Genomic DNA, 23,581 nt, shown 5'->3' with positions numbered 1-23,581 from the left:
GTGAACCAGCAGAGGTCGCAGTTGTCACAGTACCCCCCCCCTGACGCGCGGCCCCAGCCGCGCGAAGACGCCGGCCTCGGGGCCGACCCGGGGGGCGCGGAGCAGGGCGGTCCGGCCGACGCTGATGGAAGTCGCGGACAAGGACGGGAGCCAGGACGTCCTTCACCGGAACCCAGCTCCGCTCCTCCGGGCCGTACCCCTCCCACTCCACGAGGTACTGGAGGCCCCCCGCCCGGCGCCTCGAGTCGACGATGGAGCGGACAGAGTACGCCGGGGCCCCCTCGATGTCCAGAGGGGGAGGGGGCACCTCCCGCACCTCACACCCCTGGAGGGGACCATCCACCACCGGCCTGAGGAGAGACACATGAAACGAGGGGTTAATACGGTAGTCGGGGGGAAGGCGTAACCGATATGTTACCTCGTTGACTCTCCTCAGGACTTTAAAAGGCCCCACAAACCGCGGGGCCAGCTTCCGGCAGGGCAGGCGGAGGGGCAGGTCCCTGGACGACAGCCAGACCCGGTCGCCTGGCCGATACACCGGGGCCTCCCCGCGGTGGCGGTCTGCAGAGGTCTTTTGACGGCGGACAGCGAGCCGGAGGCGGGATTGTACTGCCTCCCATGTGCCCGCTGCCCGCCGGAACCAGTCGTCCACCGCAGGGGTACCGGTCTGGCTCGGCGTCCACGGCGCCAGGACCGGCTGGTAGCCCAGGACGCACTGGAAAGGCGTCACTCCCGTGGAGGAGTGGTGCAGAGAATTCAGTGCGTATTCCGCCCACGGCAGAAACTCTGCCCACTCCCCCGGCCGGTCCTGGCAGTAGGACCGGAGGAACCTACCCACTTCTTGATTGACCCGTTCCACCTGCCCGTTGGACTGGGGATGGTAGCCCGAGGTCAGGCTGACCGAGATCCCCAGGTGCTGCATAAATGCCTTCCACACCCTAGACGTGAATTGGGGACCCCGGTCAGACACGATGTCCTCGGGCACCCCATAGTGCCGGAAGACGTGTGTAAACAGGGCCTCCGCGGTCTGTAGGGCAGTAGGAAGGCCGGGCAGGGGCAAGAGGCGGCAGGACTTCGAGAACCGATCCACAACGACCAGGATGGTGGTATGGCCCTGGGAAGGGGGGAGATCAGTCAAAAAATCAACAGAAAGGTGGGACCATGGTCGTTGTGGAATGGGCAAGGGGTGCAACTTGCCCACCGGTAGGTGCCGGGGTGCCTTACTCTGGGCGCACACCGAGCAGGAAGAGACGTATACCCTCACGTCCTTGGCTAAAGTGGGCCACCAGTACTTACCGGCCAGGGCGCGCACTGTTGGCCCGATGCCAGGATGACCGGAGGAGGGAGATGTATGCGCCCAGTAGATGAGGCGGTCGCGGACAGACGCCGGCACATACGTACGGCCCTCAGGGCATGTGGGCGGAGAGGGCTCGTCGCGCTGCGCTCGGGCGATGTCCGCGTCCAGCTCCCATACCACCGGTGCCACGATGCATGACTCCGGGAGCACGGGAGCATCATCCACAGGCCTCTCCTCCGTGTCATGCTGGCGGGACAGCGCGTCAGCCCCGACGTTCTTACTCCCCGGCCTGTAAGTGAGAGTGAACACAAACCGGGTGAAGAACATAGCCCACCTTGCCTGGCGAGGGGTCAGCCTCCTCGCTGCCCGCATGTACTCCAGGTTCCGGTGGTCAGTCCAGACGAGGAAAGGGTGTTTAGCCCCCTCTAACCAGTGCCTCCACGCCGACAGAGCTCGAACCACGGCCAGCAGCTCACGATCACCAATGTCGTAGTTCCGCTCCGCCGCACTGAGCTTCTGGGAGAAGAAGGCACAGGGACGGAGCGTGTTACGACACCCCGTCCGCTGGGAGAGGATGGCACCGAGCCCACAATCGGACGCGTCCACCTCCACGATGAACTGGAGCGACGGGTCGGGATGGGCCAGGACCGGAGCGGTGGTGAAACGGTGTTTCAGTTCCACAAACGCCCGCTCCGCGTCCACGGTCCACCTCAACCGGGTCGCCCCCCCCTTCAGAAGGGAGGTGATCGGAGCCGCGACCTGGCTAAAGCCCCGGATAAACCTCCTGTAGTAATTAGAGAAGCCTAAGAAACGTTGCACGTCCTTGACCGTGGTTGGGGTCGGCCAATTACGCACGGCGTCAATGTGAGGCTCCTCCATAGCCACACCTGTGCTGGAAAAGCGATATCCCAGGAAGGACACAGACGACTGGAAAAACAGACACTTCTCGGCTTTCACGTACAGGTCATGCTCCAGCAGTCGAGCCAGCACTCGGCGCACTAACGAGACATGTTTGGCGCGGGTAGCAGTGAATATCAAGATGTCATCAATATACACTACCACTCCTTCGCACAACAAGTCCCGGAATACGTCGTTGACGAAGGACTGGAAGACTGAAGGAGCATTCATCAACCCGTACGGCATCACTAAATACTCGTAATGGCCAGATGTGGTACTAAAAGCGGTTTTCCACTCGTCTCCTTCCCGGATACGCACCAGGTTATAGGCACTCCTGAGGTCTAATTTAGTGAAAAAGCGGGCCCCGTGCATCCTCTCCACCTCCGCAGAGATCAAAGGGAGAGGGTAGCGGAACGGAATGGTGATCTTGTTCAGCGCCCGGTAATCGATGCACGGGCGCAAACCACCGTCCTTCTTTTTCACAAAAAAGAAACTCGAGGAGACCTGTGACTTGGAGGGCCTAATGTATCCCTGTTCCAACGCTTCCGTAACGTAGGCGTTCATAGTCTCCGTTTCGGTGCGAGACAGTGGATACACGTGACCCTTCGGGAGTGCGGCTCCGTCAACGAGGTCTATCGCACAATCCCCCAGCCGGTGTGGTGGCAACACAGCAGCTTTGGCTTTGGAGAAAACCGTAGCCAAGTCCCTGTATTCGGGGGGAATGGGCACGGCGGGCGCACTGTCTGGACTCTCCACCGAGGTCGAGCCAACGGAAACACCCAAACACCTACCCTGGCACTTCCGCGACCACCCCGACAGACGTCGACTAGACCAGGAGATGACGGGGTCGTGTAGGGATAACCAGGGGAAACCTAAAACTATTGGGAATGTGGGTGAGTCGATTATGTGAAAGGATATGGTTTCACTGTGTTGGTTGTCGGTAACCAGGAGGAGGGGAACAGTGCAACTCGTGACCAGACCTGACCCTAGTGGCCGGCTGTCTAGAGCTCTCACGGGCAGGGGGGTGTCGAGGGCCTGGAGGGGTATGCGTGACCGCAGGGCAAAAGACTTATCCATGAAATTTCCGGCTGCGCCTGAGTCTACCAGCGCCTTACACCGGGAGAGCCGCGGAAAGCCGGGGAACCTAACAGGGACAGTGCACATAGAGAGGGAAGAGGTTAGTGGTGAATGTGCATGTGCTACCTGGGGTGATGCGGAAGTGCCCTGCCTGTCACCTCTTGACTCGGGGAGGGAGGTGCGGTGCGGCGCGGTTGTACGGCCTCGTTTCCTCTTGGAGGCACTCCGCACCTCTCCTCCCCTACACCTGCCCGACAGCGCAGCCGCCCCCAGGGCCATGGGGACGGCGGCGTCTGGTTGGCAGGGTGGAACGGGCGGGCCTCTTCCGGGACGTCCTCGGGCAGCTAGCAGGTTGTCGAGACGGATGGACATGTCCGCCAGTTGGTCAAAGGAGAGGGACACGTCTCGACAAGCCAGCTCCCTCCGGACGTCCTCGCGAAGGCTACACCGGTAGTGGTCGATCTGAGCCCGCTCGTTCCACCCCGATCCCGCTGCCAGGGTCCGGAACTCCAGAGCGAATTCCTGCGCCGATCTCGTCTCCTGCCGTAGGTGGAACAGTCGTTCACCCGCCTCTCTCCCTTCGTGTGGATGGTCGAACACGGTTCGGAAGCGGCGGGTGAAATCGGCGTAGCTGCCCTGGGTGGGCTGCTCGGTGTTCCAGACGGCGGTGGCCCACTCCAGGGCTTTTCCGGATAGGCAGGAGACGAGCGAGGTGATTTTCTGAGCCTCGGTCGGCGCAGGGTGCATCGCCTGGAGCGCGATGTCCAGTTGTAGGAGGAATCCCTGGCAGCGGTCCGCCGCCCCGTCGAAGTCCCTGGGCAAGGGGAGATGCAGTGCCCCCATGCTAGGCGGCGAGGAAAGGGCAGGCGGAGAAACGGCCGGTGCTGCGGGGGTCTGCTGGCTCAGCTCTAGGCGCTGTACCGCTTTCAAGATGTTGTCCATTGCCGCGCCTAGGCTGGCCAGCATTGTTGAATGTACTCGGACCGCCTCCGCAACACCGACCTTGCCTGTGGCTCCTGTAGGCTCCATATCCTTGCTGTCTTTCTTGGGTGTGTGATTCTGTCACGGCTTCGGGGTTTGAGGAGCAAGGAGGAGCAGGAGAAGGCGTGGTGGAAGGATATTTAATCGTATCCACTCGAACATATACAGCGTAAGCTGAACAAAGCGTAGCACAGCTCTACACACAGGTAGGGACAATCACACACAAAGACAGGGGGAGCAGAGGGAACATATATACCGGGGGAAACAGCGATGATGAGGAACAGGTGCACTAAACGAGACACAGGTGAAATGTATGATGAGACGGTGGTGTCAGAAGGCCGGTGACGTCGACCGCTGGGGCCCGCCCACTGCAGGGGGAGGTGAACCAGCAGAGGTCGCAGTTGTCACACCACTGTATATGTAACGCACATCATTAATGACACCTTTAATCTCCCATTGACAATGCATCATTTACTCAGATGTTTACAGGTTTGGATGGGGTCCAGAGTTTTTTCCTCTGCTCCAGTGGTGCAGAGAGGTGCTGCGAAACAGCAGCAGTAGACCTCGTTTCTCAAAGTAGAAAGGGGTGCCTGAGGCCCATTACAAAAGTGGAGCAGCTTTTTTTTGTCTTTCCTTTCATCGTGTCCTTAACTTACTAGTGTCCCTCTCCACCTTGTTGCTTTGCATTGTAGAGACCAGTGGCACAAAGACAGTGAGATCAGTCTAGACTGGGCTGAATCTGCAGAAGAAGAAAATCATCTAATATCATTTTTCTCGTTTTCTGTATGTCATTGCCACATTATCATTATTAATGTCTCATAATGCCAGACGCATAATTTACAACGGCTCCTATTCCGACCAGAGTTACACACGCTTACATTTAACTTGATTAAAATTGCATGCTCTTTTCTCTCTCTGTGTTTTCTGACCTTGAACTTTAGAATGACATTGAACATAATTCAGATAGCTAGATCCTTCATTTCGTGCTTCATGAAAAGAAGTGAACTAACCAGTTCCAATTGAAACAACATCAATTTGTTCTTATTTTCATGATGGAAATAAGACTTACTTTAGATAACTGGATTGTGAAATATCATGTTTGCTTTATTATTTTACAGTATGATTCATGATGGCAGTGAAAGAAGTCATATGGCAGCACACTAAAGTATCAACATCAAATTCCCCTCAGCGATGTTTGACTCAGCGAGATGCCGTTGCAACGAGCATCACAGCAGATATTAAGATGTGAAAGATGCAAGACATCTCTCTCAAGTCACATACAGTATCTGCACAAGCACACGGGGACGCAAAGCCTTACACAATGACAGTTATCCAATGTTTGAATGATATACTCACGACTTTCTCTATTTTTCTTCTAGTGTATTCAGTATGAGCCATTATCAGTCATTATTGCCTAATAACCAAACAAATTGACCTGCCAATTTACTTACCTTCAGTTAGAGCTTTTTTCATATCATTCTATTATGGCTAATAACATTCATTAGTTTACTTACCATAATTTGCCTCCTTTTAAACTGGTAATTAAATAATTGAGTTGCGGAGCATAGACCAAGCAGTTTGAAACATTACTCAACACATGGTTCAATGGTTGACCGCGTGGGCAATAAATCAAGGTGTTGTAGACTATATTCCCCATTATTATTGTATGTCCATTAACCTTCGAATATTCTAATGGGCTGAAGAAATTAGTTTGGTAAATTTTCTAAATGAATCAAGCCAGCATTTATTTCCTTTACTGTGTAAAGGTTCTTGAAAAGATAAATATTTTTGTAATATTTTTAAAAAGGGGCTACCAGTTGGTGCCAAAATGGCGACAAACATGCATATAGTATTTATATAACTCTGTGACTATCAATATTCAGAACCAGATCTGCATTTAGTGTATGGGGTCTGTTTGGCAAAATTTAAATTAAAAAGTACACCAAATTGAAACGGATGACTTGATATAAATGCACTGAAGAGCCAATATGTTGGCCCACAAACGGGAAGGGTTTTAGTGGTTGAATTGTACAGTACTTATTCAGTATTTGTGAGATAGCCTTACGTCTTAGATCTCAATACAAACCACTACGATGTTCACACTAAAGTACATTTCTTAGTAGGAAACGCAGTACTGCGTATGAGGGTTCCCGTGCAACGCACGACTTGTGACGTCAGCTCATGGGACCAACGTGACGACAACGGCAGGGCGTATCACGCAGGGTGTTTCAGGAGAACATATGCTGTAGCAAAGACCCAAGTCCAGGAGTCACTTATCATCAGAGAGAAGGAAAGAGAGAGGGAGGGGAGCCATAGGAGGGAGTGAGCAGGCTTCATTGTGCTCCACCTGCACAGTGAGGGATGGGACAGGACGGGGGGGGGGGGGGCGGGGACAGACGGACGGACGAGTGGAGAGCACGTCTGCCTCTTTTCTCTTTCTGGAAATGCTACTTGCCGCCGGCTGGCCGACCTCCCTCCGTTAGATTTATTTTGGAACTTGTGAATCATTTACAATTCAGTAAAGGCCTCTGCTCTTATCACTAAGGTCCTTACAACCCCAATTCCAAGGGTGGCAAAAATAAATTCCCATTGTATTTTGGATGCAATCCGGTTTTACCTATAATTAGAAACAGCTGGTTGTTTCTGTGAGAGTCCTAAAAATGAGTTCAAGTAGCATGTCATTGTATACTTTTTCATGAATGATTGAAGAGCATGACAACTGGCCCGTGGTCCAGTGAAAGCATCTGTTATGCAGTGATACATGGCTTTTAACTTTCATGTGACCTCACTTCCGCCTGCTAATCTGTAAACCACAAAGTGTTCACGCTAAGAGCCTTTCATTTAATCTCACTTCCTTCCAGGACTCATTAAAACACTGTATGGTCAAGATGGCTTTATAAAAAACATAATCAGTGACACAAAATTTGACATTTCGTAACATAAATATTGTTCGATTTGTAAAAAGATTACAGAACATGTCATTGATTAATGCCAGTTTCAGCATTTCAGCATGTCCATCTTTTGTCAAATATGTTATAGAACACTTAGAATACATACTGTTTATTTATACATTTAATATATAACCCTGTTTCCAAAAAAGTCGGGATGCAGAGTAAAATGAAATTAAAACAGAATGCAATGATGTGTAAATCATTTATCTCTATTTAATTGAAAATAGTGCAAATACAACATATCAAATGTTGAAACCGAGAAATGTTATTGGAAAAATACATGCCTGTCTTGAATTTGATGCCAGCAACACGTTCAAAAAAAGTAGGGACAGGGCAATTTTTACCACTGTATTGCATTACCTATTCAATACGCTGTAAGTGTTTAGAAACTGAGGAGACCAATTACTATAGTTTTGAAAGTAAAATGTTTTCCCATTCTTGCTTAAAATAGGATTGCAGCTGCTCAACAGTTCAGAGTTTCATAATGCGCCAAATGTTCTCCATGGATGACAGGTCTGGGCTGCAGGCAGGCCAGTTTTGCACCCAGACGTTTTTACTACGGAGCCATGCTGTTGTAATACGTGCAGAATGCGGTTTGGCATTGTCTTGCTCAAATAAGCAAGGCCTTCCCTGAAAAAGACTGAACGTCTGAATGGCAGCACATATTGCTCCAAAACCTGTATATGTTGTTCAACTTTAATGGTGCCTTCACAGATGTGCAAGTCACCCATGCCATGTGCACTAATGCACCCCCATACCATCATGGAACTGCGTGCCGGATGGTCCCTCTCCTCTTTAGGCCGGAGGACATGGCATCCATTATCCACAAAATTTAAAACAAAAAAATTATTGTCAGACCACAGGACAGTTTTCCACTTCACCTCAGTCCATCTTAAATGAGCTCTGGCCCAGAGGAGGCGTCATTTCTGGATCTTGTTTATGTATGGTTTCTTCTTTGATTGGTAGAGTTTTAACTTGCATTTGTGGATGCAGTGACATACTGTGTTCCCAGACAATGGTTTTCGGAAGTGTTCCTGAACCCATGCAGTGTCCATTACAGAATCATGTCTGTTTTCATGCAGTGCTGCCTGAGGGTCCGAAGATCGTGGCCATCCAATATTGTTTTTGGCCTTGTCCCTTGCATGCAGATATTGTTCTGGATTATCTTTTAATTATATTATGTGCCGTAGATGATAAGATCTCCAAACTCTTTGCAATGTTACTTTGAGAAATGTTATTCTTTAATTGTTGCACTATTTGCCTGTGCAGTCTTTCACAGTGATTCATCTTCCCTGGGAAGCTTTTTTTTACCCAATCATGTAACTGACCAGTTGTCAATTAACCTAAATAGTTTTGAGATGTTCCATCAGTTTTTTTAATCATTACACAATTTTTCCAGTCTTTTGTTGCCCCTGCCCAGCTTTTCGAAACGTTTTACTGGTATTATATTCAAGTGGGCAAATATTATATATAAGTGGGCAAATATTTTCCAAGGAACAATAACATTTCTCAGTTTGAACATGTAATATGTTGTCTTTGTACTGCTTTCTATTGAATATAGGCGCAATGAGACACCAGTCTCTATAATTAAAAATATTTAGGGAAACGTAAAAAACTAAATATTAATCACCATCAACGCAAAGATACAAGCATCTGACAATATTTGCCCTACACCTGTGAAAGATTTACTTTCCAGTTCAGCAAGTGCTGTTGGTAAAGGACACTTGTTTTCAAGTGGATACCTTACAATCCCTTCAAGCCATACAACTGACAAGGTATTGTCCATGTCAAATTGTATCATTAAACATGGGATGATGTCCTAATCAGATGCATCATGGTTAAACGATTTAAAATCAGTTGGGCTGTAGCTGAGCCTGTGGCCGTCTGCTGGCCAATGCTAAATGTTCATTTGTACTACGGAATGGTGGTGTGTATCTACAGTGCTAATTGAGTTGTTGCTACCACGGAAGCTTTTCTCTAGATCTACCTGATGACCATGAGACACATTGTGAATGTGTGAACCTGCCAGACACCCTTATACACAAGGAAATACACACATGACCAGAAGCAAATCCATTTTACACTCAAGCAGATGAATACTCATGGCGGGCGAGTGCTGGAAACAAGTGTCATGAACAGAAAGAGGGCAATAACTTTGACAGATTTGCTGCGGGACAGTGAGAGGAATAAGAAAATGAGTAGATTTATGCCATCTTCACAGCCTGCTCCGTGACCAACCTGCATAACCATCTTGCTCTCAGTAAGCCAGTGCTGCAAGCTGTTATTATCCCTCGCACAGTATCACACCTGCAAGCTATTACAGAAAGTATTTTATATATGGAGCGAGAAACAGTGATTACACCTTTAACATACAAATGTTCTATGTTACTAACTCAACTAGGAAAACGTGATATTCAGAGCGAAGAGAATGGTCAGTGGAGACACTCTGAGAAATAGACCATGATGATGTCTGACATCAGCAGACACACAGATGGTTCTAACCTACTTTAGCCCTCTCTGAAGGACAACAGCGAGACATAATGAAACAGCTGAACAAGAGAGCCGAGTAGTCCTAGTCTCAGGGTACTTCGCTTTCTCTAACCTTAAAACTCAAGCTTGGTGACAGAGCGAGAGCACACTGCCCTAGAGAGAGATAGGAACGGGTAAAGTTCAGCATAAATGGAGCAGGGAATTGTCAGTACTGGGCTGATAGACTCAAGGGCAGAGTCTCTGCACAACCTGAGGAAGGCCTCACTGAGTAGGGCGAAACTAAAGCATTTATCATGAAATCAATATATTTATGTATAATTAATTAAATGCTTCTGATTGATTAGAAAGTTGCAGTTTATTCAACCCAGAAATGCATTCTATTAAATATTCAAATACAATGTACAGTTGTGCTCATAAGTTTGCATACCCTGACAGAAATTGTGAAATTTTGGCATTGATTTTGAAAATATGACTGATCTTGCAAAAGACTATCTTTTATTTAAGGATAGTGATCATATGAAGCCATTTATTATCACATAGTTGTTTGGCTCCTTTTTAAGTCATTATGATAACAGAAATCACCCAAATGGCCCTGATGAAAAGATTACATACCCTTGAATGTTTGGCCTTGTCACAGACACAGAAGGTGACACACACAGGTGACAATGGCAATTAAAGGTGAATTTCCCATACCTGTGGCTCTTTAAATTGCAATTAGAGTCTGTGAATTTACATTGAAGGAGTTTGTTAGCTTTCACGTGGATGCACTGAGCAGGCTAGATACTGAGCCATGGGGAGCAGAAAATAACTGTTAAAAGACCTGCGTAACAAGGTAACTTTATACAGATGGAAAAGGATATAAAAAGATATCCAAAGCCTTGCATTTGCCAGTCAGTACTGTTCAATCACTTATTAAGAAGTGGAATGTTCAGGGATCTCTTGATACCAAGCCAAGGTCAGGTAAACCAAGAAAGATTTCAGCCAAAACTTCCAGAAGATTTGTTTGGGATTCAAAGAAAACACCACAGGTAACCTCAGGAGAAATACAGGCTGCTCTGGAAAAAGACGGTGCTTGTTTCAAGGAGCACAATACGGACAATACTTGAACAGAAATTAGCTGCATGGTCGAGTTGCCGGAAAGAAGCCTTTATTACGCCAATGCCACAAAAAAGCCTGGTTACATAATGCCCGACAACACCTCACAGCTTCTGGCACACTGTAATTTGGAGTGACGAGACCAAAATAGAGCTTTATGGTCACAACCCTAAGTGCTATGTTTGGAGAGGGGTCTACAAGGCCTATAGTGAAAAGAATACCATCCCCACTGTGAGGCATGGGGTTAGCAACATGAGTTATTATTGTTATTATTGTCCAATGTAGTTTAGTGCGTAGAGCATTGTGCCTATTTACATTCAGGAATGTTTTTGAAAAGAGGCTGGGAAAGTGTCTAGCAGTTTGAAAATTCCGGTAATTTGGGTCCAGGTCGGGGAAGAGCATTGACTGGGCTGAGTGGGAGTTACCTTTCCACGTGAGGTGGGATGGCCAGCAAAGAGATTAAAAATGGCCGAACAAAGTGCTTGGGTAGGGGTGGAGGATTTCAGTATTCCCTGATGGTAGGAAAGGAGCAGTTTTGCTTTCTGCTTTTTAGGACATTACCATGGTCTGGAAACGATGGAATGAGCAGAGGAGCAGTGTCACATGGGTTTGTTTTTCAAGGTTTGATGCACCCCGTCAGGTTATTTTCACTTGAAAAGGTACAACGTGCTGGGTAGGTCTTGTAAGGGGCATGACTACCTCTGTAGAAAGAGATGATCTGCGGAAGATGAGCTTGAGTTGGCAGGCTGACCAACATGCAGAGATGTCTGCCATGCATGCAGAAATGCATGTCACCAAATGAGTGTCAAAAATGGGGTAGGAGAAAAGTTGGAAAGACTATTTGATGTTCCTGTGGAAAGTGACTTGTGTGTAGACAAAAGAGCAGGCCTGAAACTGAGCCATATGAGACTCTAGTAGAGTTCTTGAGTATGTCCACTGTCATAAAGCCGGGTTGAAGTGGAGGAGATTGAACTGATAGAGATAATAGAAAATATTGGTCAGAGACTTGCTGAAGTATTTTGGAAAGGAAACACAGAAGGGATACATGCCTGTTTTGACTACAGAAGGGTTATGTGTCTTGTTTTGAGTGAGAGAGGATGCAACCAGTGGTCAGTCATGAGTTGAAGGGACAAAATCTATGCGATGGGCGGACGGGATGGGGTTTGGGGGCAGGTAGCCTCTTAGACCAGGCCTGGCTTGTCGCTAGGCCTGGGGAATACCTATAGGTTTTTTGTTGGGGTGGGAAAAATTTCTCAAAACACATTAACCCAATCAAATTCATTGCTTGAGCTAACGCCTCAAAACACGTTAACCCAATCAAATTCATTACTTGGGAGGAGCAAGAATAATGCCTTCAGTGCAACAATAGCTAAGTGAAGGCAGCAAAATTGTCATGAAATCTGTGGATGTATGTTGTGTTTGTGGTGAACCATCAGTCTTTGAGAAACAAGCATAAACTTTTCCTGGGTAAATCGTCGTTGTTGTGACCGGACTACACACTCGCTTTAGAGGATATAATAGGAATGCTGGAAAATGCTGAATGATGGGTTTTCTTAAGCGGTACGTGGCTCCTGTCGTAATCCTCTGCTAAAATATGAAAGAAGTGTGGATGAGGTAGAAAGAAGTTGCGGTTTTATGAGGGAAAAAGTTAATTCTTAATGCTGAGTGAAAAGAAGTGGCCCAGCAGTCTCAACCCCCAGATCTACCAAAAGATTGTAATGGTTTTCTTGACTCAATATTATGAATAGAGCACAGTTATTCCAAAAGAGAATAAATTTTTTTTCATCTTTGCTTAGTTTCTGATACATTGCAACCTAGGTAGGAAGTAGAAACTTTCAAGAAATGTTCTATCCAGTTAGAAGAAATAGTAAAATCATGCTAAGTCCGCCTTCAACAAACCTGTGTGTGGAGTTTATTTTTTTAAACTAACATCCAATAGAAATCTCCCAATGAGAGTCAGCGGCAACTTTTTTAAATAGGTACATTTCCAGATCTCCAAGGAGACCAGACAAGACTGGAGGTGTGGCCTGACAAGACCAGGGTCAGATAATCAGAAAACCGGAAATCACTAGTATCAGGATTTCATCTGGAAAGTTTGGGGAAAAGTAAGTTCATGCGAAGGTGTTTTTGGTGTATACAGGACTAATTGAGTCAGTAGGCTGAATGAATAAGGTGTGGACACCATCCATCATTCTTGCATCCATTATTCTGTTCAAAATGGTTGACACAGTAATGCTTGGAGGGGGATTAAGGAAGACTAAGCAGACAGTGGCAAAACATTTCCTGGGGTTCAAAGAAATTTGGAGCGGCAGAAAGTGGCTTTAGCAGCGGATATATAGGAAGAGATGGTAGCGAGGTGGGAGGGAAAGAATTATAGGTCATCTGGAAGATTATTTTCCCCTATACCTTACCTATGAACTTGCAGTGAAGAAAGGCCGTAGAGCTGGAAGATAGCCGTGGAGTTACCCATGAAGGGAGGGGACAGTCAGAGTGAATGGATGTGGAGAGAGAGGAGAGAAAGGCCAAAGAGGCATAATTAAGAGCGAAAGGGGAGAAGGATTTAGCTGATGGCACTGATGATAGGACCGTGGAGGAGCATTAAGGGAGAAGGAGTAGATATCGCCACAGTGCATGACCATCTGGGCCGTGGTTAGTGGGTAGGAGGAGAAACAAAGAGGAAAGGAGACAAATCATTGATTAGAGAACTGGAGTGGACAAACAGGATTTAGTAAGATAAAGTCAAGAGCATTGCCTGCATGGAGAGCAGGAGGGGACTGAAAAAGCCAGACAAACGCACTTCCAAACCTACACTGACAAGAACCAGCACTGTTTTTCCTCACCTGGATCACTTTGGTTAGCACAATTCAGCATGTTCAGCACTCCCCTCTCTAGGGTGGTTCTCCAGGGTCGAGGAAGGCGAGATTTCTCAAGAAAAGAGGAGAGATTAAAAGACAAAACAGATTCTGGGCACACTCAAAGTGCCATTCTTCTGCATTTGAAAGGGAAAAGTATGGATTGGGGCCAGCATTGCTGTGGCAAGGGGAAGACACATGGGTAAAAGTGATGAATGGTACCTAGGTTTCAGGTTGAGCAGCATCAAACACAATCAATGTACAGTACCATCTCTCATCCCAGAGACTATGCACCTCTTCAGAATGGGCTGGTTGGTGGGCAGGAGCTGAACAGTGTGTTTGTGTGGACAGGGCATGTGCAGACACAGCCAAGCTGTTTCCCTCAGGATTGTACTGTCAATTTACTTACACGCATTTTACTCATAGAATAACAGGATGACCCCATTTGGAAATGAATATACAGTATTTGAACGTTTTGAAATGCATATAAAATATCCATAGCATGCTTTATTAAGTATCCCGCAAAACATGTTTATGATTTGATACTTCTTTCACTGTAATGAGGGTCAGTTCTGAGTTTTTTTTTTTTTCTGCAGCTAAGAGAAAGGGTGGGGTTGACCCCGTTGCTATGGACGATGTTGTATTCCACGAACAAGCTTACTTACTATGCCCAGAGTGATTGGCTGATAGGGGAGGGGTTTATCATAGCAATACTGTAGAAGGATGTGTCATGTTGCCATATTGAAATAAAGATATTCAAATAGAAATGTATGTGTCACTGATAAAACATGAAACTAAAAATGTTATACTGACTAGTCAAGATATGTTCACCGAATTATCAGCCTCTTAGATGTCTGGCAGCACATAAAGAACTTTGCGTTCATCTGTTGATTTGTGCAATTACATGTCCCATCTATAGCACCAACTACACCGGGTGGTCCAGCTATGGCGTTGGCTTTGACGTTGGCTTTGTTTCTTCTGAAGTTACCAAAAATCATGTGGAAACCGAATGATTTGTCGGACGATATGGAGTCTGGAGAGCACATTTAATGTTTGATGTAATATTATACTGACAGATGACTGAGATATATGTAGTTCGTCTACGCTGCATAGCTACATTTTCCCTGAGGCCAAATAGCGTAAAGTTGTTACAACATTGATCTCTGGTGTTATTTGGGTGTTTCCTGACTACCTGTACTATGTTCATAATACCTTTGCGATTTAGGCGATACCTTGTTAAAAGCTCAGTACCATTAAATGTTTCTAAAACGTCGACCTGATTACCAGGCAGATTCCTGGCAGCAGCTCATTTAGGATTGTTTGTGATTTGGTCTTAGTGACTTAGGAGTCCTCTTGACTTTTCCCAGATTAAGGAGCTGGTTTTAGCGCTAAAACACTTTGTGAAATACTCATATGCCATAAATGTAGGAGTCCTAAAGTTCACGCTGACACGCCTGATTTATAAGAGTTCCTCCTAAATCAGCAAGTTTGGAGCTACTTTTAGCCTTCAGATATTGATCAAACCAAGGATATGCCAGTTCAGTATACAACTATGTGTGAAACAAATAAGTACTACATGTATGTTAGTGTGTGTGTGTGAGACGGTACTAAAAAGGGAACTGAGCACAGTGTTAGTATGACAAATGAAATTCATACTTGCTGTAGTGGGGTGTCTTGAGAGAGTTCATTCGCTACTTTGTCACAGGTCCGAACCCCCTCTCATCACACTATGTTACATGATGGGAAAACATATTTGGCTTTTTTTGCCCCAGGAGATGTCTATAACAAATGGCCTTGATATGGATGCGATTGTTGGGGGTTTTGCCAAAAGATACCGAAAACTGATGCTGTGAGATGGTTCCTGCTCTTGCTGCAGGGCACAATCGATTTTTTAGTTGATTTCAGCCCATGAAAAGTCAATAAAAACATAGCCTTGATATAGATGTGTTTGTTAGGGGTTTTGCCAAAAGAAACTGATGGTAATAGATAATAATAAGATAAATAATGATGCTGTGAGACAGTCGCAGCTGTTTCTCAGCAGGCTTTATTTTTTGTTGTTGTTGTCAGTTCCGTTTGCATTTCATTATGCAAGGAGATAAAACAATATTATGTACTTTTGAGGATATAATGGGATAATGAAGTCAACCCAAAACGTCATTATCCCATTATACCTTCAAAAGTACATAATATTGAAAATACTAGAACTTTTGTGTATAACTGCAGTAAAAAAAGATGTCCTCCGAAGTGGGGTGGCGGTGGTTGAAATAGTGAAAAAGCTTCTAACTTCATTGAAGAAAAACACAGTTGAATGTAAGTTATGATTGTCCATTAAAGTAACTGAATGGCATCAAGACTTCAGACCTGATTTATCAGATATGTAAAGCAAGATTGGATCATAATGTGCAATCGGCCATAATATTTAAATCACCCGTCAAAGCACTTGCCTCATCTCACAACTATGCATTTCCCACTTGTGTATACATATACTTAATACTTCTGCACCACCCCTCCCCCTCCCCATTTGCCTCCATTGCTTATTTGCCGTTTGTGCTGTATTTGCCTTTTGTTGGACATCCACCTGTAACGTACATGGTCTCCGCAGGGGGACGGCTCCACGTTCCTCCAGCTGGGCTCGTCCATCGGGCAGCAGATCAACGGCATGTTCAAGGTGATGGAGGAGTACAACTGGGACAGCTTTGTGGTCATCACCAGCCTTTACCCAGGCTACGAGGTCTACGTGGACTACGTCAAGACCTTCACGGACACCAGCTACTTCATGTGGGACCTGCAGGACGTGCTCACCTTCGACATGTCTGCCGACGGCATGAACGATATCCGGGCACGGCGTTTGCTGCAGCAGATCGATGCCCAGGTGCTGCTGGTGTACTGCTCCCACGATGAGGCCCAGTACCTGTTCAGCATGGCGGGGGACGCCGGCCTGCTGGGTCCCGGCTACATCTGGATCCTCCCCAGTCTGGCCGTGGGGAACCCGGACATGCCGGCGCCGGAAAGCTTCCCCGTGGGCCTCATCAGCATTATCACGGACCGCTGGAGGATGAGCCTGAGGAAGCGGGTGCGCGACGGGGTGGCCATCGTGGTCAAAGGGGTGCAGAGCTTCCGCAAACAGAGGGGATACATCCCAGAGGGCCACAACGACTGTCACAGCCCTGTCAAGGCATCGACGAATGACACGCTGTTCAGGTGAGTGTTGATGATTGTGGTTATCATTTGTTGACACTCGTTTGGATTTCGCATTTGCTTAATGGTATCGAGGCGGGATGGGGGCCGAATGCTCTCTGCGTCACTCATTGCCTGCTAGCTTATCCGTCGTAACTCTGTCCCGTCCCCTTACTGCTGAAGATGACGTGGCCTGTCACACTCACCCAGCCCAGCACAGATCTGAGCCAGGGAACATGGAGAAAATCTTGTCTCGTCAGAGAGCATATTTAATCAGCCAAGCTCAGCCACTGTGTGGAAAACAGGTGCAGTGTCAGCATTTGGCACTAACCAAGGTCATTGGGACTGGGATGATTGGGAAGATTTTAGGCAGGGTATACACAAAGGTTAGAAGCAGGGGACTGTGGTTGAAGTGTGTGTGTGTGTGTGCGTCGTGGGAGGGGGGGGGCTTGGAGTTTTGGGGTATTTTTGTCGACCAGAATCGTAAATTGAAATCTGACACAGTTCAGCAGTATTAAAACATCACTTTCTCCTCAGAAGTAATTTTCTCTTTTCCAAAACTGGTTAGCCTGAGGGAAATATCTTCCTTTTTTTGTAAATGGAAACCCTTCATGAGAAAGGAAATACTTCTGGGAAGATGTATTTCAGCCTTTGATTTCATCGATATTGCTGTTCCAACCCCATATATTTTCTGACTTTAAAGATGAAAACCTTCTGACTGGAATAGCAATGACCAAAGTTGGTAATGTGTGGGTCGGGCAAGTAGGACAAACCTCCTGGTGTAGTACTCTCCATCTGCTCACCACTCTTATTTCCAGAGAACAATGTTGTTCTTACTAAAAGACCTCAGTATTCAAAGAGACCCACTAGAAGCTGTGCAGAACCCTGCTCTCTTATCTCCAGTCAGTAGATTCAACACTTTATTTAATAAGGTCTCTTTTTAATAATTTTTTGATTACAATTCACTACACCTGTTAATGAAATTACAACAGATTACGAGATTAAACAAGCCTTTCACACAAACTAGACGGAGGGATGTTCATTACCCAGCATGCTTTCATCACCTCCGCTGGACTGAGAGAAAGAGGGAGGAGAGGTGAGAGACCATTCTCAGAGGGCGTTATGACAGGGAGTTCTAGCTTAAAGGATAAGTCAGTAAAACAAACAACAGATGTCGATAGCTATCTGTGCAAAACAAGCAGCATGTGGGGCTATTGCATTTGGGTGAATACACTGGAGGATTGGATTAATGTCAATTAACGACTGGAAGTGTATTTAACGTGATTCCCCTTATTTCCAGGCACATGTTAAATGTAACATGGGAACACAATGACTTCTCGTTCAACCCTGAAGGGCACCTGATCAACCCAGCCATGGTCATCATCACCCTAGACCGGGAAAGGCAGTGGGACAGGGTAAGACTTTTGTATTGCTTTATGCAGGTAATACAGAGCGGAAAACATGAACCAGTTTCCTGCGAAAGTTTTGCTACAATGACTAAATCCATAAACCCTTAATGAATGTGTCACTACGGTCTTTGCTGATGTATATTTTGCTAAAATATTTGTGACATTCCTAGATAGGTATTTAATTGGGTTTATTGTGCATGGTTCGGTTTCTTTTTACCTATTACACATGTAGTCCACTTGACAGGCTGTCCCAGTCGCCCACTACACACCAGTCTCTCCATACCGCAGGCCTAGTGTGATGACTGTCTACCTTCCGTCACTTTAACACCAACCCTGTAATACCCTTCTTCCACTTTCAGTATGTGAATTGGAGAAATGCTGCAGCCTCAATTACCGGCAGGCTTTATTGAAGCTATAGATTGGAGCGAGGTTGGCTAACTTCCATGCAGTCAATGGTTGAAGGGACACTGGTGCATGTCAGAACATTTAGGGCCAAACTTCATCTCTGGGTAAACAGCCTTGGGCCTTCTCCAGCTAATTACGTTATATTGATGTTCTCAAGGTCGGTTTCTATTAATTTCAGATATGTTATTGAAGCTCAGGGCCAAGCCTCTGTAATTGAATGGTCTGACAGTGCACTGTAGGCTCATCAGAAGTGTGGTGGCTCAGATATAGATGAAGAGAGAAACAGAGACACAGAGAGAGAGTTGTAGTAATCTGGACTGCTAGTCTGCTATTCTTTTGACTGGTAAAAATGTTGGAATTAAAAATAAAAACGAAGATAAAACAGTGAAATATGTTAATGTAAGTCAAGCTTTACCCCAAATAAATGTGAACAATACAAACAAAAACACAATTAGGAATAGCTTTTTTATTTTGTTTATATTTTCTAAATTTTTTTCCTTTAATTTTGCAAGTGACTGAACCTAAACTGAAATCATCTGATAGCAATTTAGCTGCAGCCCCGCTCTACTGGCTAAAACTCCACTGGCTAAAACTCCACTGGCTTAAACGCAACTCGGCTAAATGTTTACTAGCTAGCTTGTCAAGTCAAGTCGTTTTTGCATGGGCCTTCCACCAGGATGGTGAGTCCAAAAGTATTTCTAATTGCACAATAGATTATAAGGTTAGAAATTGTAAGCTGGTTGAAATCATAAGCTGCTGTAAGTTATTAGAATAGGTGGTTAATGTTAAATTGATGGAGGCTTTGCTTATTTTCCCAGCTGGCAGATCTGTCTTCCAGTCTCGGCCGTACAATCGCGTATGCATATGTTCTGAATAATGGCTCATATAGAGGTTGTAATAATGATTTTGTTTTTCTGACATGGTTACCCAAATTATTTCACCTACTCACTGTTTGAGACAAACAGGCTCCTGGTGGAAAGAGCTCTACATCAAGTGTTCTCCACCCGAAACCAAAAATACTGTAGTTATCCAAAGAGTCCTCCTATGCTGCAAACCAGTTAGATTCTAGATAGTACACTTTTGTAGTACTCTACAGTGTCAGAGATCACGTTAACGATTGATGATTTTCACGCAGGTAAAACATTTTAAAAAGTTTTTAAAGCTAATGCAAATTCGGACTGTGGATATTCCTAAATACATTAAAGTAACACAAAGCTATATCTCACACTGCTGTCTTGTCATCTGAATAGAATACAGTACATCAGTGGAAAAAAACGGACATAACACAGTACATTTCCTGCTTTTCTTATCCACCACTCCTTCACTCTTCCCCTCTTTTAATTCATCTCATTCATTGTTTAATAATTGTGTGACACATCAAACTGCAACAGATTTATCTTTATCCTGTACGAGAAAAAGAAAGATGTCCCACACTCCCATAACTGTTAGCCAGTTTCAACATATCAAAAACTTGTCAAAGCTTTGGCTATAGGTATTTGAGGTTTCTACTCCCTTTCTGATCTCCGTGATGCAAGGACAAACTGTTAAATATGCTCTTGACGCAAAGAGGCTCCTGAAAAAGGTGTTGGGGTGACATTTACTGCTCTTTTTCTGATAGCTGTTAAACTGCCAGTGTCTTTTCACCTAGAGCTTCGAATCAATTTCCTCATCTGATTGCTTTTGTCACTCTTACCATGCATCCCAGCCACTCATCTCATTGTGACCAGCCCTCTGAAACAAGGCTCTTCAGTTCAGCCCTCACCCATGTTAACTTTCCTGGCAGCCTAAAGACTAATGGCATTCCCCATGCTGCTGACACGTGTCTGCTCATTTATCAGTGCTTAAATCACCGCAGTGCTCTTTTCAAATGTAGTTGGGCTGACAATTGATGGTCGTCCATTTGTTACAACAGACAATGACTCATCATGCAGCTATACTTCTGCACTCCACCCTTGAGCTCCCACTCATAAAAAAAAGTCCACTTGGGAGATGAGAGGAGAGAGAACATTGAGGTGAAGAAAGTGATAAAGTGATGAGTGAGAATGAAGCTCTGGAGGCCGGGGCAGCTCCTGTCACAGACCTTATCCTGCAGCATGAAATACGGCTCCGCTATTCCCTTCCACCTCCTCCAGTCATTTTGAAATTACAGTCAGGTACACAGACTTATTACATATTTCCAAGCGGAAGAAAACACTTTTCAGAAAGATTTCTTCGATACGCCCATCTGCCTAGGCACTACCTGGGAACCTACGCCTACATGATGATGTGGCTTGTGTTGAAATGATCACTGAATTGGCAACATCACTGTCCAGTGACCCCTTTATGCACAGTGTTTATGTACAACTCAGCTAACACATATTTTTTCTCCAGAGTAACCTGTTCTCTATAAGCAGAGACCACGTATGGTAAAGAAACACCGGGGCGAAACATGATTTGTCGATGCTCAGAAGATTCAGAAAACTCTGGATCTTTTTCTCTGGCAGACTGAAGATACTGAAGAAGTCACATCCACAGCCATGGCCAAAAGAATTGTCTTATCTGATTTTGGCTGCACGGGGAGAATGTGAGAGAATGTGGCCTGGTGGGCATGGAGGGGCTTTATCCTGGCAGCGTGGCAGCATCCCTCTAATTCAGTTCGGTCACAAGACGGAGATTTGCTTCATCCAAATAAATTTTTGATGAGATTTAAAATTGGGATCCATTGGGCAAGGCCATAAAACTGGTAGAAAGGATAACAAGAGGATAAACTCTTAAGCTACCAACATGTTCAACAAATATTGATTGCCAGCGGGGGTTGTTTTAACTCCAAGAAGAAACTTTTGGAAAAAGCACCAATTCTAAAAACATAATTAGACATGTAGTTAATGTTAATCTGAAATAACATGTGATACAACTGATGGTTCTTTAAACAGGTTAATTACATAATTAATTTGTATTTTCTGTGACGCATTCCAGGATTTTTGTCATCTAGTTGTATAAGTGGAGCTGTTGAGCTAAAACAGGTCCCCGTAAACTTTTTGATTCATGTGCTGATATGTGCCCCATGTAATTAAACTTGCTTTCAGACTTGTAATTTTATGGTTATGATAGTGATTCTACTTATAATGCACATACAGTATAAAGAAATGTTACACATTCAGTCCAAAATGAGCGGTGTACAGTTTTAGTCAGGGAATAACTAAACATACAAGGAATATAGTTGTGTTTTGTTGTCTGTAATAATGTCTGCCGTGATGACTTAAATCATTATTATAATAGCAAAAAAACATTATCAGCGGTACCTGTCTACTTCTCAATTCCCTTAAAGGGTAATTATGGATGTTTACAACAATCATGTTGATAAGTATTAATAATATTTTACTTCATTTCATTACTGATTTATATTTTGGAAAGATACGTCAAAAAGTGTTATTGCTACCTTGCCGTTTCCTTTCAAGGCTCATTTTATTGCATCTAAGAGTATCAGCCGGTCCTTATTGTTTTGACCCCTGGCTATTTATTCTCTGCCTCTGCTGATCCAACGTTCTAAGAAACTTGCCAGAGCTCCTTTACATGTGTGGATCACCTTCAACAGCAAATGCAAAGGTATATTGGGCAATGCTTAATATCACAAACAAACTCATAATGGTTTAGCCTGTAGTAGTGTACTGACCAAATTTTCTATCATTGACATATGTTAATGGTTTAGGGTTAGATAAGATGGCTGGAGAGGGCCTTTTAGGGATGCTTTTTAAAGCACTTTGCTCTGGGATTAGTCTATCCACTACCAGTGGTTTTACACATGCAAGTGTCTAACCTAGCCAGAAAGCTCAGGAAAGGGGAAAAAAATACACACAACACAAAACGTATGTGGACATTAGGCCTAACATGAAAAATAAAAATAATAATTTCCCTTTAACGATAAGTGCTATTACGGTGTATTCTGTTCTGTTAGGCCTAAATTAGGCCTGTGATCGGTATTCTGTTCTAAATGGGAGAATACACTTTTGTCTCAAATATAGGCCTATTTGTTCAGTGTTCTTCATCCACATTTTAATTCTGCATATTTTCTGTCAATTTTCAACATAAGTCTTTGCTGTAATTATAGAGAACAGAATACAGATCACATGATGATTACAGTTTTGTATTGGCCTATCAGAACATAATACAGATCACATGATGATCACTGTTTTTGTATTGGCCTGACAAAACATAATACAGCTCACATGATGATCACAGTTTTGTATTGGCCTAACAGAACATAGTACAAATCACATGATGATTTGTACTAAAACAGAACATAATACAGATCACATGATGATCACAGTTTTGTATTGGCCTAACAGAACAGGATACAGATCACATGATGATCACAGTATTTTATTGGCCAACAGAACATTATACAGATCACATGATGATCACGGTATTTTATTGGCCAACAGAACATAATACAGATCACATGATGATCACAGTTTTGTATTGGCCTAACAGAACAGAATACAGCTCACATGATGATCACAGTATTGTATTGGCAAAACAGAACAGAATGCAGATCACATGATGATCACTGTTTTGTATTGGCCTAACAGAACAGGATACAGATCACATGATGATCACAGTATTTTATTGGCCAACAGAACATAATACAGATCACATGATGATCACAGTTTTGTATTGGCCTAACAGAACAGAATACAGCTCACATGATGATCACAGTATTGTATTGGCCAAACAGAACAGAATGCAGGTCACATGATGATCACAGTTTTGGATTGAAGGCTAAAGAGTCCATGCCTTCAAAAATAGTCTTGACCTTTGTTCTGCCATTGTAGAGGAAGGGTACTTTAGATAATTGAACACATAAATATGTTTTATGTTGTCAGTCAGTCCCAGTATATTGTCCATAATAAATAGCTGCCTCATCAATGGCACTGTCCCGTCATGTTTTAAACATGCAGTGGTCCAACCCCT

The 23,581-nt window shown here is 44.9% G+C and overlaps 1 protein-coding gene across 2 annotated transcripts in view; it reads left to right on the top strand.

Annotated features, from left to right (window-relative positions):
* The window catches only part of grin2ca (glutamate receptor, ionotropic, N-methyl D-aspartate 2Ca), a 93,629-nt gene that overhangs the window by 52,425 nt on the left and 17,623 nt on the right, over nt 1-23,581 (top strand). For both annotated transcript variants that reach the window (XM_010891692.3, XM_010891690.3), the window contains exons 3-4: nt 16,243-16,841; nt 18,118-18,232. In XM_010891692.3, coding sequence (XP_010889994.1) covers nt 16,243-16,841; nt 18,118-18,232 — 714 coding nt within the window. The remainder of the gene's footprint in view (nt 1-16,242; nt 16,842-18,117; nt 18,233-23,581) is intronic.

Source organism: Esox lucius, chromosome 11, assembly GCF_011004845.1.
Source record: "Esox lucius isolate fEsoLuc1 chromosome 11, fEsoLuc1.pri, whole genome shotgun sequence".
Taxonomy (NCBI): Eukaryota; Metazoa; Chordata; class Actinopteri; order Esociformes; family Esocidae; genus Esox; species Esox lucius.
The sequence above is the reverse complement of the archived record's forward strand: the minus strand, read 5'-3'. Positions and strand labels throughout refer to the sequence as shown.